We start from the raw sequence: 12,435 nt of genomic DNA on the forward strand, positions 1-12,435 counted from the left end.
GCTCACATGGGACTCGGACGATGCATGTGCTTACTCGGCATTGCTTCGGTGTATTTCTAAAGTGATTTTACCGGCAGTTACCTCCTATAGGACATCTCCTGAAGTATGGCAGAAGTTGCAGCAGATACATGAGGCACCTTCCATCATGCGAGCAGTCACACTTTATGGCCAGCTCCAGTAGATGAAGTTTGAGCCGAAAGATACTATTCAGTCTTTTCTTCTTTGTGTTATGCAGGTATAGGACCAGCTTCGGCACATGCAATCTGCTCTTCCCGAGGCACATTTCGTCGGGACAGTCCTCTACAATCTTCCCCCGGAGTTTGATGGAGTGGCCAATGCTTTGCGGGCGCAGATATCATTGACTCCTGTCAGTTTTACACATATGAACTCGATGCTTCTTGAGCATGAGACATCCTTGAGATTACAGGGGCGGCTTCTGGTACATTATGGAGGCGAGGCTTATGTAGCTTCAGAGAGGGGTAACGGGAAGAAGAAGTCGAAGGCCCAGTGTTACCACTGTGGCAAGAAGGGACATTTGCGGAAGGACTGCAAGACGTTAGCGGCTTCCAGGAAGGAGGAGCAGAAGACGAAGCGGGCTGTTGACTCTACCGATGAGTCCTCTCCATCAGACTCTGACTCAGATCTTTCGACCAAGGTGAAGTCCAAGGCGCGGAAGGGATCCTCTTCTTCGGATCGCGGGAAGGGCTTGGTGGCCCCTTCCTCGGCTACTTTCTAGTGGTGGTGATGAGGTCATTCCTCACGACTCTCTTGTGCCAGAGAGGGAGTGTGAGCGGGTGTTCAGATGGGGCAACCGTGCCTCATCTCTACTTTTATACAGGTGCACAGGTTCCAGAGAGGGACGTCCCTGACGCATCGCCTTCAGTCTGTTGGCGGAATCCAATCCTGGAGCTGGGATTGACATCCAGGTTCATGATGAGCTGGTTATCTGACAGAGAGCGGGAGGCTTTCGTCTGGTGCTTATATGAGGGGACACTTTGGTGGTTTGGCCAAAGGCGGGGAATCCATGGTCACATATGTTCAGCGGCATTTTTGACAGGCTGGTCTTGTATGCTACTGCGAGACATTGGTGATGGACACAGAGACATGCTATGATCTTCTCTACTTTTAGGTGTTTGGTACGATCGACATCGACATCAGGTTCTCTCCGAGGCACCTTGGTGGTGGCTTGATCACCCACTGCTTGGGTATCCATGGTTCTACTTGGTGGTTCTATGTTGTATAGTTTCTGATTCCTTTTCATTGTACTATTGTATTGTATCAGATCATCCATGATCTGAGAGAGGGTGTTAGCAGAGTATTTGTTAGCTCATGTGTGAGTCTGAGCTTGATCTGGGCTGGGCATTTTTATTAGGTATTTTAGGTATTTTTCTGGTGTGGCATTTTATGCCAGTGGAGCATTTTATGCACCAGTCGGCCAGCATTAATACTGGCCAACCAGCATTTATTGCTCCCCACTTTTTCAGCCTATTTATTCTCAGTGGCTCCTCCTCAGTCATTATCATCATCTTCACCATATGCAGACTCTGTGGAGAGAGGAGCCAGTGCCAGTGCTCACGCAACCAGTGACTCACTGTTGTATGCGACTGTCTCGTGTTCAGATTTATGGATTTCATTTCCCGTGCATACATCTGAGTTCTCATCTGTATCGTGTTCTTTTCCTCCTCCTCCTCCTCCTCCTCCTCATAGTTATAACCTTATATTGTGAAGATGATTCTTTAACTATCTAATAACTACTAAACTAGTAATATGGCACCAACCGTGGTACATCATATGGATTGAAAATGATGGCAATTGAAAACATGCATTTATGTAGGCTTATTGCTATAGGTGTTCCCAACTAAGAGCACTATAAAAAACTAGAGGCCTCAAACTAGACATAGTATCTTGATGCCATGGTGATCTATGGCATTTCTCTATCTCAATGTGTGAAAGTAGGTGGTATTGTCCTCAAGTTATGTCTAGAATATTACAATTAGATGTCTATGAGATGATGATCTATAGCATGGTCTCTCTCAATTTAAATCTTTGTTCATCAAGATGAGTTTGATGCGGGTTTGCCAAGTGTGAAACCCGACTCCTTTGAAGCAAGCTGATGGAGAGTCTTTTTCCATGTTGGATTTGTAGGGACAGTAGCAAATCAACTTTCGAATTCCTAGATTTTATCAGTGGAATAGTATATTACAATGTGTCAAGAGACACAAGTAATGACAGTGTGAAAACACACTATGTAAAGACTATGTCTAAGTTGATGTCAAACTTGAATCTTCTTAATTCGGGGTCGTCGATCCTTCTTCAATCTTTCCAGGTCCTTCCCCTCCTTGATTTGATGTTGGGACAGTAGATTAGAGTGGTAGTGGGTTGCTCTAGGTGGTAGGAGAGAGGTTGACCACTAGCGACCGGAAAATTGAAGGTTGTAGCTCTCTCTCCTCCCCTTCTAACCTCCACAATGTTGGAATGAGGCTCTACCAATCTCTAATAGTCTTTTTTTCACTCGCATGGGCTTTTCTAAGTAATAGCCTTCCAAATGCATTTTTCAGTAATTTTTAGCCCAATTAAATTAAATTTCAGAATAATAATTCTGAAATTTAGTTGAATGATTAATTCTTCCTTAAAAATTTATTTATTACCCCTTGAATTGACATACTTAGTTTCTAATGTCACCACTGATATTCTTCCTTAAAAAATTATTTATTAGCCTTTGAATTGACATACTTAGTTTCTAATGTCACCACTGATATTAATGGCTAATATAATATTCTATGCCAAAATTTGTCACCAGTAGTACTTAACTAATATAACTTATTATAACTTTTGCCTTTGATACCAATTGATATCTCGAGGTCCTTGGCCCATCATTGTGAAATAACTAACTTGCACATCACATGTGCATCTCACATTTGCACATTTGAATCAAATGCAAAGCAAAGCATCAATTTCACGTCCTTGTGACACCTGATCCATGGTATGATGTGAAATGTTATTTAGAAATCCATAGAGAAGCACAATTTGTAAGCTTTATTGTGATGACTTGTAGTATGAAAATGTGGTGAAGGGTGGAGTATCCTTGTTTGAAGCCAATTTTTATTGAATGTTATATGCCCATGGTTCTTGGTTGATATAATCAACTCATACTCTACAATGGAATAAAAGATTACGGCTAGTGTATTGCAAATCATGATTGTCTTGCAAGTGTTGGGCTTGGTGTTATCCTTTCTTGTGGACATTACAAGTTGTGTGCTGCTTGCAAGTCCTAAATCTTTAGAATGATGCTTTCTCCCTTGTGGTATACTTCCTCATAGAGCCTACTTGCTTCATCCAGAGCCATTTTGCTTCCAAGATTCTTTGTCTCGATCCTTTCTCACAATGTGCTTGCTCTTAGTGTATTCTTTATCCATAGTTCACTTGCTTTTGAGTTTTCTTTAATCTTCAACTTGTCTTTTTTGGAGGAAGCGGACCTGTTCTATCATATCAGTCATTTCCTCTCTAATATTGGTTAGCTCCTTGGTGAGCAATGAGCATTAATTAATTTCTCTCTCCATCATAGATCGTGCTCATATTGTTTCGTTTTCTCTTTGAAAGTAGTCAATGTGTTTCGAACTATCAAATCATATAACATGTTGTCTAGTTTTATATGTTGTTCATTTTTTTCCTCTTGTTGCTACTTAGACAGCCACATCAACTCCATAGTTCACCTACCAAGGCAATAGAGTGAAGTGAGTATTCTCTTTACTGCGTGCTACTTTTTTTGAGCCCAAGCTCTCCATGGAGAGTTCCTAAACTCAATAAGGATTCACAATCCTAGTGCCTGAGAGGGTGTGCTTCTAGATCTAGTTTCAAGAGCCAAGCTTAAAGTCGTGGCCTTTTAACAAACTTGTCACCCTAGCCTTGATGTAAGAAACTGCTTTTTGGGACCTAGCCATTACAATGGATGGCGAATTAGGACAGAGAGATCGGATTCAATGCTAACAGATGGATTCAACCGAACTTTAAGGGCCAATGGATTGGATTATGCCTTTACCCAGGGGGAAGATACTGTGGGAATGAAGAGACTAGTGGTTATCAAGATTGCTAGGATGATATTCAACAAACCATTAGTAGTATGTGAAATCATGCGAATGGAGGTAGTTGTTGCCCTTGTGGTGGTTGAGGCTCTCTTCCAAGTGAATGTGCATATGTAGACTATAGGATCTGAGTCCAGTAGGAGTTCCCAATTCGCACTATGCTCCTCAAAGTTGCTTGCTTACAAGATGACATAGTGGTTTAAACAATGTAGTACATGGTTGAGAGATTACGAGTTCTAGAAGGATGTACTACTATCATTATAGTCTAGTGAAACCAGCCTTTCTTCTTGGATAGGGTGGTAAATAACTTGATTTAACACTAATTACAACAAGCATAAAATTCACATAAATTGGAAATGCTTACTTTACCACTTTAATCTTGGACATTGGACACCTTGTTGGCCCCAAAACCAGTGCCCCTTGCAGTATTTCTTTATCTTTTATTGCAAATGGATAGAGTACAATTGAGATTCTCCGACCTCCTTAGCTAATCCAAGTGCCTCTTGCTATCAAAACTGGCCAGCAAGCCTCCAAACCAATTTGCCCCTTGGTTTGCTTGGGGATTGGCATTCACCTTGCTCCTTAAAAGACAAATTTAGCTTCAAATTTGATATTAGCTGGTTGGCCTCTTGAATCTCCATGGAATTTCTCAATTTTAGTTGCTAGAATTCAAGTCCCATGTCCTCAATTTTGAGCACGCATCTCGAGGTGGCTATCAAAACCCTAATTTTTGCTGTAAATTAGGGCTCATAGCGTAGATTGATTGAAATCTCTTTCCTTGACGGCTCAAATTGCTAGAAAATGTCGAGATAACTTGAGAGATGATTGGGGACGAGAGAGAATGTTGTAGAGAGAAATTTTTGAGTTTCATTGAGAAACATTGAAAAAATACTGCTGCTCTACTCAAAGAGCCATGGAAGCTGTCACCTCCAGCTTAGGACCACTAGAAAGACTGTTGCCTCTTGTATGTTGTCATTTGCGCTAGAAGAATGTTGGACTGCTGTCACTTGCTCTTGGAGGACTCCAAACTGATGTCACATGCTGTAGGACTAATCTCTGGTGGCTGCAAATTACATCAACAGCCTCTCCTTGCTCTCTAGCAGCCTCCTCCTCTCTCACAATGGCTGGAATAAACTCCACTAGCCCTTAAAAACGTTGCTCCCAATTGCATTGGCAAGTTTTGCCAAGTGGTAGCCTTCTAATCCCATTTTCCAGCATTATCCAACTGATTAAATTAAAAGAGGACGAAAGAGAACGAGGAGGGCTGGCTGAATGATCACAATGATGCGATGAATGAATGAAAGAGGATGACTCTTATATATAGGCAAACTAGGGCCACAATTGGTAATGGCCATGTCCTTAATGTGGACATCTAGGACAATCTATAGTCTCCAAAAAGTAATGCCCTTATATATCCTCTATCTAAAGTATCCAAGGCACATTAAATGACAAACAAAGACAATATCACGGCTTGTAATATCCTCGTGTGACTCACACTGAAGCTCAGGTACAATAGATGATGGTACAAGATATATGTTTACTAACACACACACACATCATCTCCTTCATTCTCCTCCATTTAGCCACCCACACACATACTACATTCCACTACTATCCCCCTTCCTGCCCACCACCCATATATACCCCCCCCAAAAAAAAACAGACACACCTGGCAAAAAAAAAAAGCCGTGGTTTCTTGGCCACTTGGGGGGATGCGATAGATGAGTGAATATGGAAGATAGGCACACATGTAAATTGCAAGAGGACAGGACACTGCTATAGAAAATTGAGGTTGACCTACGAAGTGCCACTAGGGCTATGGATAAAGTGGCTAGAACTCCCTCCTAACACCAAAGCAAAACTAGTAACACCGGGAGAGAAGTGTCATAAAGAATCCTCAATGACTAGCACTGGAAACCATGATGATCCAACAAAGCCTTTGAAACACCATTATGTAGAAGAGATCTGCGAAGTCCAAGCCTTGGTTCAATCAAAGGAAAGATACTTGCACTTGAAGACTACACCTTCTCTCACATGATCTTAGCTGTCAAACAGTATTAAATCATTTTTAGATTTGTTTCCTTTGTAATTATTAGATATCTAGAGAAGTGCATTAGAGTTGGCTATTGATGAGTGATCATAGGTTATGGTGGATCCACACAATGGTTTAAAGAAAAGATAGTATACATGTTCACCTTTATGACCTGATTGGGCACGTGTGATTAGACTCAAAGCACATTAGGGTCAGCTCACACATAGAAAGGATTAATGCCTTGAAGTGTGGGCTAGATCTACTAGAATAGATAGTTATGATCAACAAGATGCACATCTATAGCTGAAAGTTTCAAATGCACATGTCTTTGGCACTTCGCATAGAAAATTCATATGAAGATTCCAACAATGTTCTTGTAATATACTTGTTAAGAGCTTTCATAGGACATCCTTAAAAAAAAAAAAAAAAAAACCTGGGGAGGGGGACTAAATCAAGCTCACCCGGTTTCAAGATTGGGCCAGAAATATGACTTGGTAAGGCTATGGCTTGTTGTGTATCAGTGGGGATTCTGGTACTGGTGGTTTACTCGGAAGCAATTGGTTTGATTATGGGCCTGCTCATGTCTATTGCATAGGCCCAATCAGAACTCGAACCTGTGTTCCTCTTGTTCTTAGAGAGATATGTCTTTGAGTTTGATGTGTCCTTGAATGTGCTGAACAAGCTCTGCAGAGTTCATCAGTTATACCAATACCAAGGCACGGAGTTCCCATTTATTCTGTTATGATGAGTAAATGATAGTATCAAACCAATCTCTTATTGATATGATATTCACGAATAATTTTCAAAGGCACACTGAAGCTATAATCTGTATTTGCCTTATTCCTTGTGTGAATTTGTGTAAACTCAATGGCTTTCATGAGCTCATTGGTTTTGACAAAGTCAATGAGTGGAATTTCCAGTAATTCAATTATGATGAATACATGACAGTATTGCAAAGTATCTGATATTGACATGATGTACTCTGATAACAGTGGATCTTCAAGAGCATTGGAATATGTAGTGTGATAGGTCTGAAATCTTATGATGTGATTTGCTAGTGGTATAATTTCTGGCCATATCAGTATGAAATCATTGTAGTCAATGTGTCAGTCATGTCAATGTATACTATTGGGTTGTAGGTAAGTCAGGATGCAGGAAATCCAATAGTACTATTACTGATAACATAATGTTATGGGATTGCTATGGATCTTTCTGGGTGATCTAATCAGGTTCTCTAACTTATAGTGTTGGGTTTTAAGTAACTGAGGATGCAGAATATGTGATAGTTTCATTCAAGTACAACTGAACGTTATAGAACTTGATTGCTATGAATTTTTGTGGGTGATCTAACAAGGTTCTCTAACTGTTATGACATGTTTATGCAGATACGTACCATCTTTCCTACCTCCTAGCTTGGCTGCTGCTGTTAGTAGTGGGAAAGAACCGGAAAAGAAGGTAAGTTGGTAACTCACCCTTAAGTACATCAGGTTGATGGTCTTTCAGCATTGTAAAGCTAATCATGGCTGTCTATGTGTGGGAATGTGCATAAAATGCAAGTACGTGACATACAGGTAGATGATTTTTTGAAAGGGCAGGAACTCGAAGAAGAAAGAAATGTGAGCTTGTAGGCCATATTTTGTTGTACCATTTTTTTTGTGTGTTTGAGGCAAGGATCTTAGTAGATCTCTTACTGACTTGGCACTGACAGGACAATACATAGTTGGCATTACTTTTGTGCCTAGCAAACTTATCCCTGTCAGAGATCTAGTGCAGGTTAAAAATACCTTAGTTTTTCACACTTACACTACACATTAAGGCTCATTTGCCCCGTAAATATGTATTAGCTTAATTCCTTTCAAGTATATTGGGTTCACTTCCAATGTGTTCTTTACATTTTGAACTTCTGATCATGCATTTTGAGTGTGCTTGTTTTCTTCTTTGCTCTTTACAAAGAGTTCCCTGATCTCTAGTAGAATTGTGAATGGTTTCAGCTATGATTTTCGGAAGGATATTATTGAGCTGTCTGTGTTTTGTAATGGTGATTACTTCTGCAGAAGGAAGAGGAAAAACGTAAGGAGCGAGACCGCTCAAAGCCACGCAACATTGATAATTTCATGGAGGAATTAAAGATGGAGCAAGAGTTGAGGGAGAAAAGAACTCAAGAACGTGAGCTCAGAAACCGAGAAAGTAGACAAAAAGGCAATTCAAGCGTAAGAAGTTTGATTTGAACACGATCATTGTGTTTTTAGTCTAGGGGCACTTATTTTTGTGATCATTCTTACTTCATTGGTCTTTACATGTATATAAGGGCATGTAGACAAGGCTTGTAAATCTTAAAGTCAAAGTTTTGATCACATATGCAAGTGTAACCATTTTCTTGTCAGGCAGCCGCCTAGTCGCTTCGATGAACTCCCTGAAGATCTCGACCCAAATGGGAAAATTGTAGGATCGTTCGATGATGGAGATCCTCTAACCACAAACTTATATGTGGGGAACTTGGCACCTCAGGTATTTCTTTTTTTACTTGTATAAATTTCTTCTCTTATTTGTGCAGTGTGGGGGACTGATTCATAAGGTGTTAGGTTGATGAAAACTTTCTATTACGCACTTTTGGACGCTTTGGTCCCATTGCAAGTGTGAAAATAATGTGGCCAAGGACTGATGAAGAAAGAAGAAGACAGAGGAATTGTGGTTTTGTTGCATTTATGAGAAGGGCTGATGCACAAGCAGCAAAGGATGAAATGCAAGGTGAGAAATCCTCCTAAGTTGGGACTTTTTAAACAAGGGATGTGGGAATGCAAAAAACGTTTTAAAAATCTGTTTAATCAACTTCAGCTTCTTTGCATTTTTATAGGCATTATCCTTTACGAGTATGAGGTGAGACTTGGTTGGGGTAAAGCAGTGGCTCTGCCAGCCCAGGCTCTGCCTGCACCACCACCAGGTCAAATGGCAGTCAGGTCTAAAGAGGTAACATATGGCTCTTTTTCATGGGGATAAGACTTTTTTGTGGTATCATGAACACAGTCTACATATCTGGACAAATAGAGAGATGGTTGTATTTGTATCAGTTGTGTTCTTGCTCTTTGCTGGATGGTTCATTGTATGGAAAGATGTTCTAGTCAGCAGTGCTGAATACTTGGCAAGAGTGGATCAAACATATCTGCATAGGTTTTTCCTAATCTGTGTGGATCAACTTGAACTATATCTGAATTGCCAAAGTGTTCTTCACAGGGTGCTGCAGCCAAGGTTGCATGGTCTGGTCCAGGTGCTCCACCAGCTCCTCCTATTTCCAGCCAGACAGCTGAAGTGGTACGTGTGCTGATTTATATTCAAATCTGGCTGAAGGACTGTCATCTGGTTCAATGCCTTAAAAGCATTGGAATGATTCCTCTTCGGCCTTTGAAGCACACATTTTTTTTCAGTCTTGACTTTTCTCTTCCAGGTGGTCACACCAAATGTGCCAGATATTCAAGTGATTCCACCAGATGACGAACATCTTCGTCATGTCATAGATACGATGGCTTTGTTTGTGCTAGATGATGGCTGTGCATTTGAGCAAGCTATCATGGAGAGGGGTCGCAACAATCCGCTTTTCAACTTTTTGTTTGATCTGGGATCAAAAGATCACACCTATTATGTTTGGCGGCTATATTCGTTTGCTCAGGTATAAGCTCTCAAGTTCAGTATCTGGGTTGACAAGGGAATGGAAGAGTAGCAAGGAGCAGAGCATCCTAAGGGCTCCTTATTCTTCTCTGTTTCCTTTATTTCCAACTTTGTATGTTTTGTCAGATAATGGTTTTACCTCCTTGATGCATTCTTCCCTTTTCCTTTCCTGCTTTATTAGCATTGCTGTAAGGGCATGCTTATGGTTTGCCTTGCTTGTTCAAGCTTTAAAATGTTACGCCAAGTTAATTGGAGTCAGCTGGACATGTGGATAATTTATATTTCACATTTTACCTTAGCTGCTTGGAATGACAGTTGAGAATGCATGAACTCTCTCTCTCTCTCTGTGTCAATGGGTAACGCTTCAATACAGGAGGCCTTGTGTGCACTTGTTTGTGTTCTTTTCACTTTACACATCTTGTTGTCCTCCGTGCACTCTTTACTTTCATCTATATCGGCCATAGTAGTTTGTTTGCCTGTCTAGCTTGATTTCTCTGGGTTCCATCCTTATCCCATTACTTGGTACCTAATGGGTGTCATTATTGTATATGCATGTCTTGGTCTGATTGTCAATGTATGATTGAACTTAGGGAGATACTCTTCAGAGATGGCGAACGGAACCTTTCATTATGATAACTGGAAGTGGCAGGTAAGAGAGCAACAACCTGACATGGACTCCAGTTCGGAGGTGATTAGCTTCACAAAGCAGCTGTTCAAACAATGAGTTTGTGGGGAATTAGTTGCAATGCATGTGGAGAGAAATTACTGATAGGCTTAAAATGATACACATTTTCTTTATCAGGTGGATCCCTCCTGCATTGCCCCAACAAGGAGGTATTAAAAGTCCTGATCTCGAGAAAGCTTCTGGCAACACATTTGCTGCTGGAAAAGGAAGAGTAAGTGTGGGGCATTATTTATTGGTTTTTAAAGGTCAAATCTGTAAAGGTTTTCAAAGTGCGTGATCAGTTGACTGAAGTCAGGGTTATGGAAAATTCTAGTCTTTCCTTTTTACTGAACTTACTGTTACTGTATCAGAGAGTGGATCAAGAAAGAGCCTTAACTGACAGTCAACGAGATGAATTTGAGGATATGCTTCGAGCTTTAACCTTAGAACGGGTGCTTATAAAGGAAGCAATGGCATTTGCTCTTGATAATGCGGAGGCTGCTGGAGAGGTACCCAAAAAACCTTCTTTTTGCTGCTAGAAGTTCCCGACAGAATTTTAGCTGGATTGCAAACTTGATCTTCATAAATTTTTAAAATAAAAAGTCCTGAATTCTAGGTATTGGTGAAGCTTGCTTAATGTAATGCTGGTTGCCAGTCTGGCTGGTTCTTTGTTATATTGATGAGTAGGGGTGCTATAGGATATGTATGGCAAATTCACAATGATCAGTGGGCCAGCTTTGTTCCGTAAAGATGTAAACATTGAAGCAAGGTGTTGGGAATAAAGAGCCATCATGCCTTTTATATGTGCACGGGTGTGAACACACCCTTAGCACATTGTACTTTCATACATATATCTATCTAAAAAACTAAGGTGGTACACTCGTCATTGTACCAAAAAACGTGTTCACTCTCTACTTTGCTCTCTTGCACTCTCTATCTCTCACCGTGTAACGACTGTCTGCCTTGATCTCCGTGCCTAATCGATTCCTACAAACTGGTATCAGAGCGTAAGGTGCTGCAGACGGTCGTCATGCTGAGGCAGAAGACCAGGGTGGCGACGAGAGCTCAAAGGCGAGCAGGAGAGTCACAGGTGTAAGCTGCAGGTAGTGACAGTCGACTGTAGCGGGCGACTGCAGCAGGTGTGGACCAAGCGTGTGACAGGCGACAGCTGCACGTGACGGGGCGACTGCATGGCGACCAGCTGACGCGGCGTGAGGGAACTGCGATAGGCGCTGTGTCCAGCAGGGCGATTAGCGCGTAACGGCGAACAGGCGGGCGTCACAACGCACGACTGATGGGTAGCCAGACCTGTCAGTCAATCTTTTTTGAAAATTGCTTATACCCACTGACGGGGTTTCACATGTGTAAGCACAAAATCTCAAATTTCTGCAATTTTGGCCCAAAAATTTGGGGCTTTTCCCAGATTTGGGAAATTTGATGCAGGACAAGCAAATTTGTCTTAGAAATTGCAGGAATTTGTGACATTTTGTCCCCGACATTTGGGGCTTTTCATGTACATGCACAAATTGGGTTGAAATTGACCCAGTTTCTCAACTTGAGGCACATTGGACCCCGTGCAATTTGGGGTCTTTTGCGATTTGGGCAAAATTCATGCAGCATTTGGTCATTTTATGTACATGCAGGTTGAATTCCGTGCAATTTGGACATCAACACTTGGTAAAATTTGGGAGTTTTGCTGAAATTGCTTTATTTTGGCGAAATTGGACAGTCCTATGCATGACAAAGGAAATGCAGATGTGTGTTTAATGCTTTGAGCACAAAATTTTGGGGCTTTTGATCGTTCGTGTCGAATTTTATGCCCGTGGGTACATGTACAACAGAAATTGCAGCTGAAATTTTGGGATTTCTCATGTAATGTGATGCACATGCCCTTTGGAACAGCTGTAATCAGTTGGATAATGCTGTAGCACTTGGTTTGGTGCTTCTGAAAACTTAATTACAGATCTGAAATCTGTACTTCTGCGTGGTCATTT

At 41.2% G+C, this 12,435-nt stretch overlaps 1 protein-coding gene across 1 annotated transcript in view; it reads left to right on the forward strand.

Moving 5' to 3' along the window:
• The window catches only part of RRC1 (RNA recognition motif (RRM)-containing protein), a 59,466-nt gene that overhangs the window by 22,768 nt on the left and 24,263 nt on the right, over positions 1–12,435 (forward strand). The window contains exons 5-14 of the mRNA XM_087670029.1: positions 7,500–7,569; positions 8,169–8,324; positions 8,503–8,622; positions 8,697–8,862; positions 8,969–9,081; positions 9,346–9,423; positions 9,557–9,778; positions 10,368–10,426; positions 10,580–10,673; positions 10,813–10,950. Coding sequence (XP_087526155.1) covers positions 7,500–7,569; positions 8,169–8,324; positions 8,503–8,622; positions 8,697–8,862; positions 8,969–9,081; positions 9,346–9,423; positions 9,557–9,778; positions 10,368–10,426; positions 10,580–10,673; positions 10,813–10,950 — 1,216 coding nt within the window. The remainder of the gene's footprint in view (positions 1–7,499; positions 7,570–8,168; positions 8,325–8,502; positions 8,623–8,696; positions 8,863–8,968; positions 9,082–9,345; positions 9,424–9,556; positions 9,779–10,367; positions 10,427–10,579; positions 10,674–10,812; positions 10,951–12,435) is intronic.

The sequence above is a fragment of the Lygodium microphyllum genome, chromosome 3 (genome assembly GCF_053477565.2).
Source record: "Lygodium microphyllum isolate KBCC chromosome 3, Lygodium_microphyllum_v1.1.10, whole genome shotgun sequence".
NCBI lineage: Eukaryota > Viridiplantae > Streptophyta > Polypodiopsida > Schizaeales > Lygodiaceae > Lygodium > Lygodium microphyllum.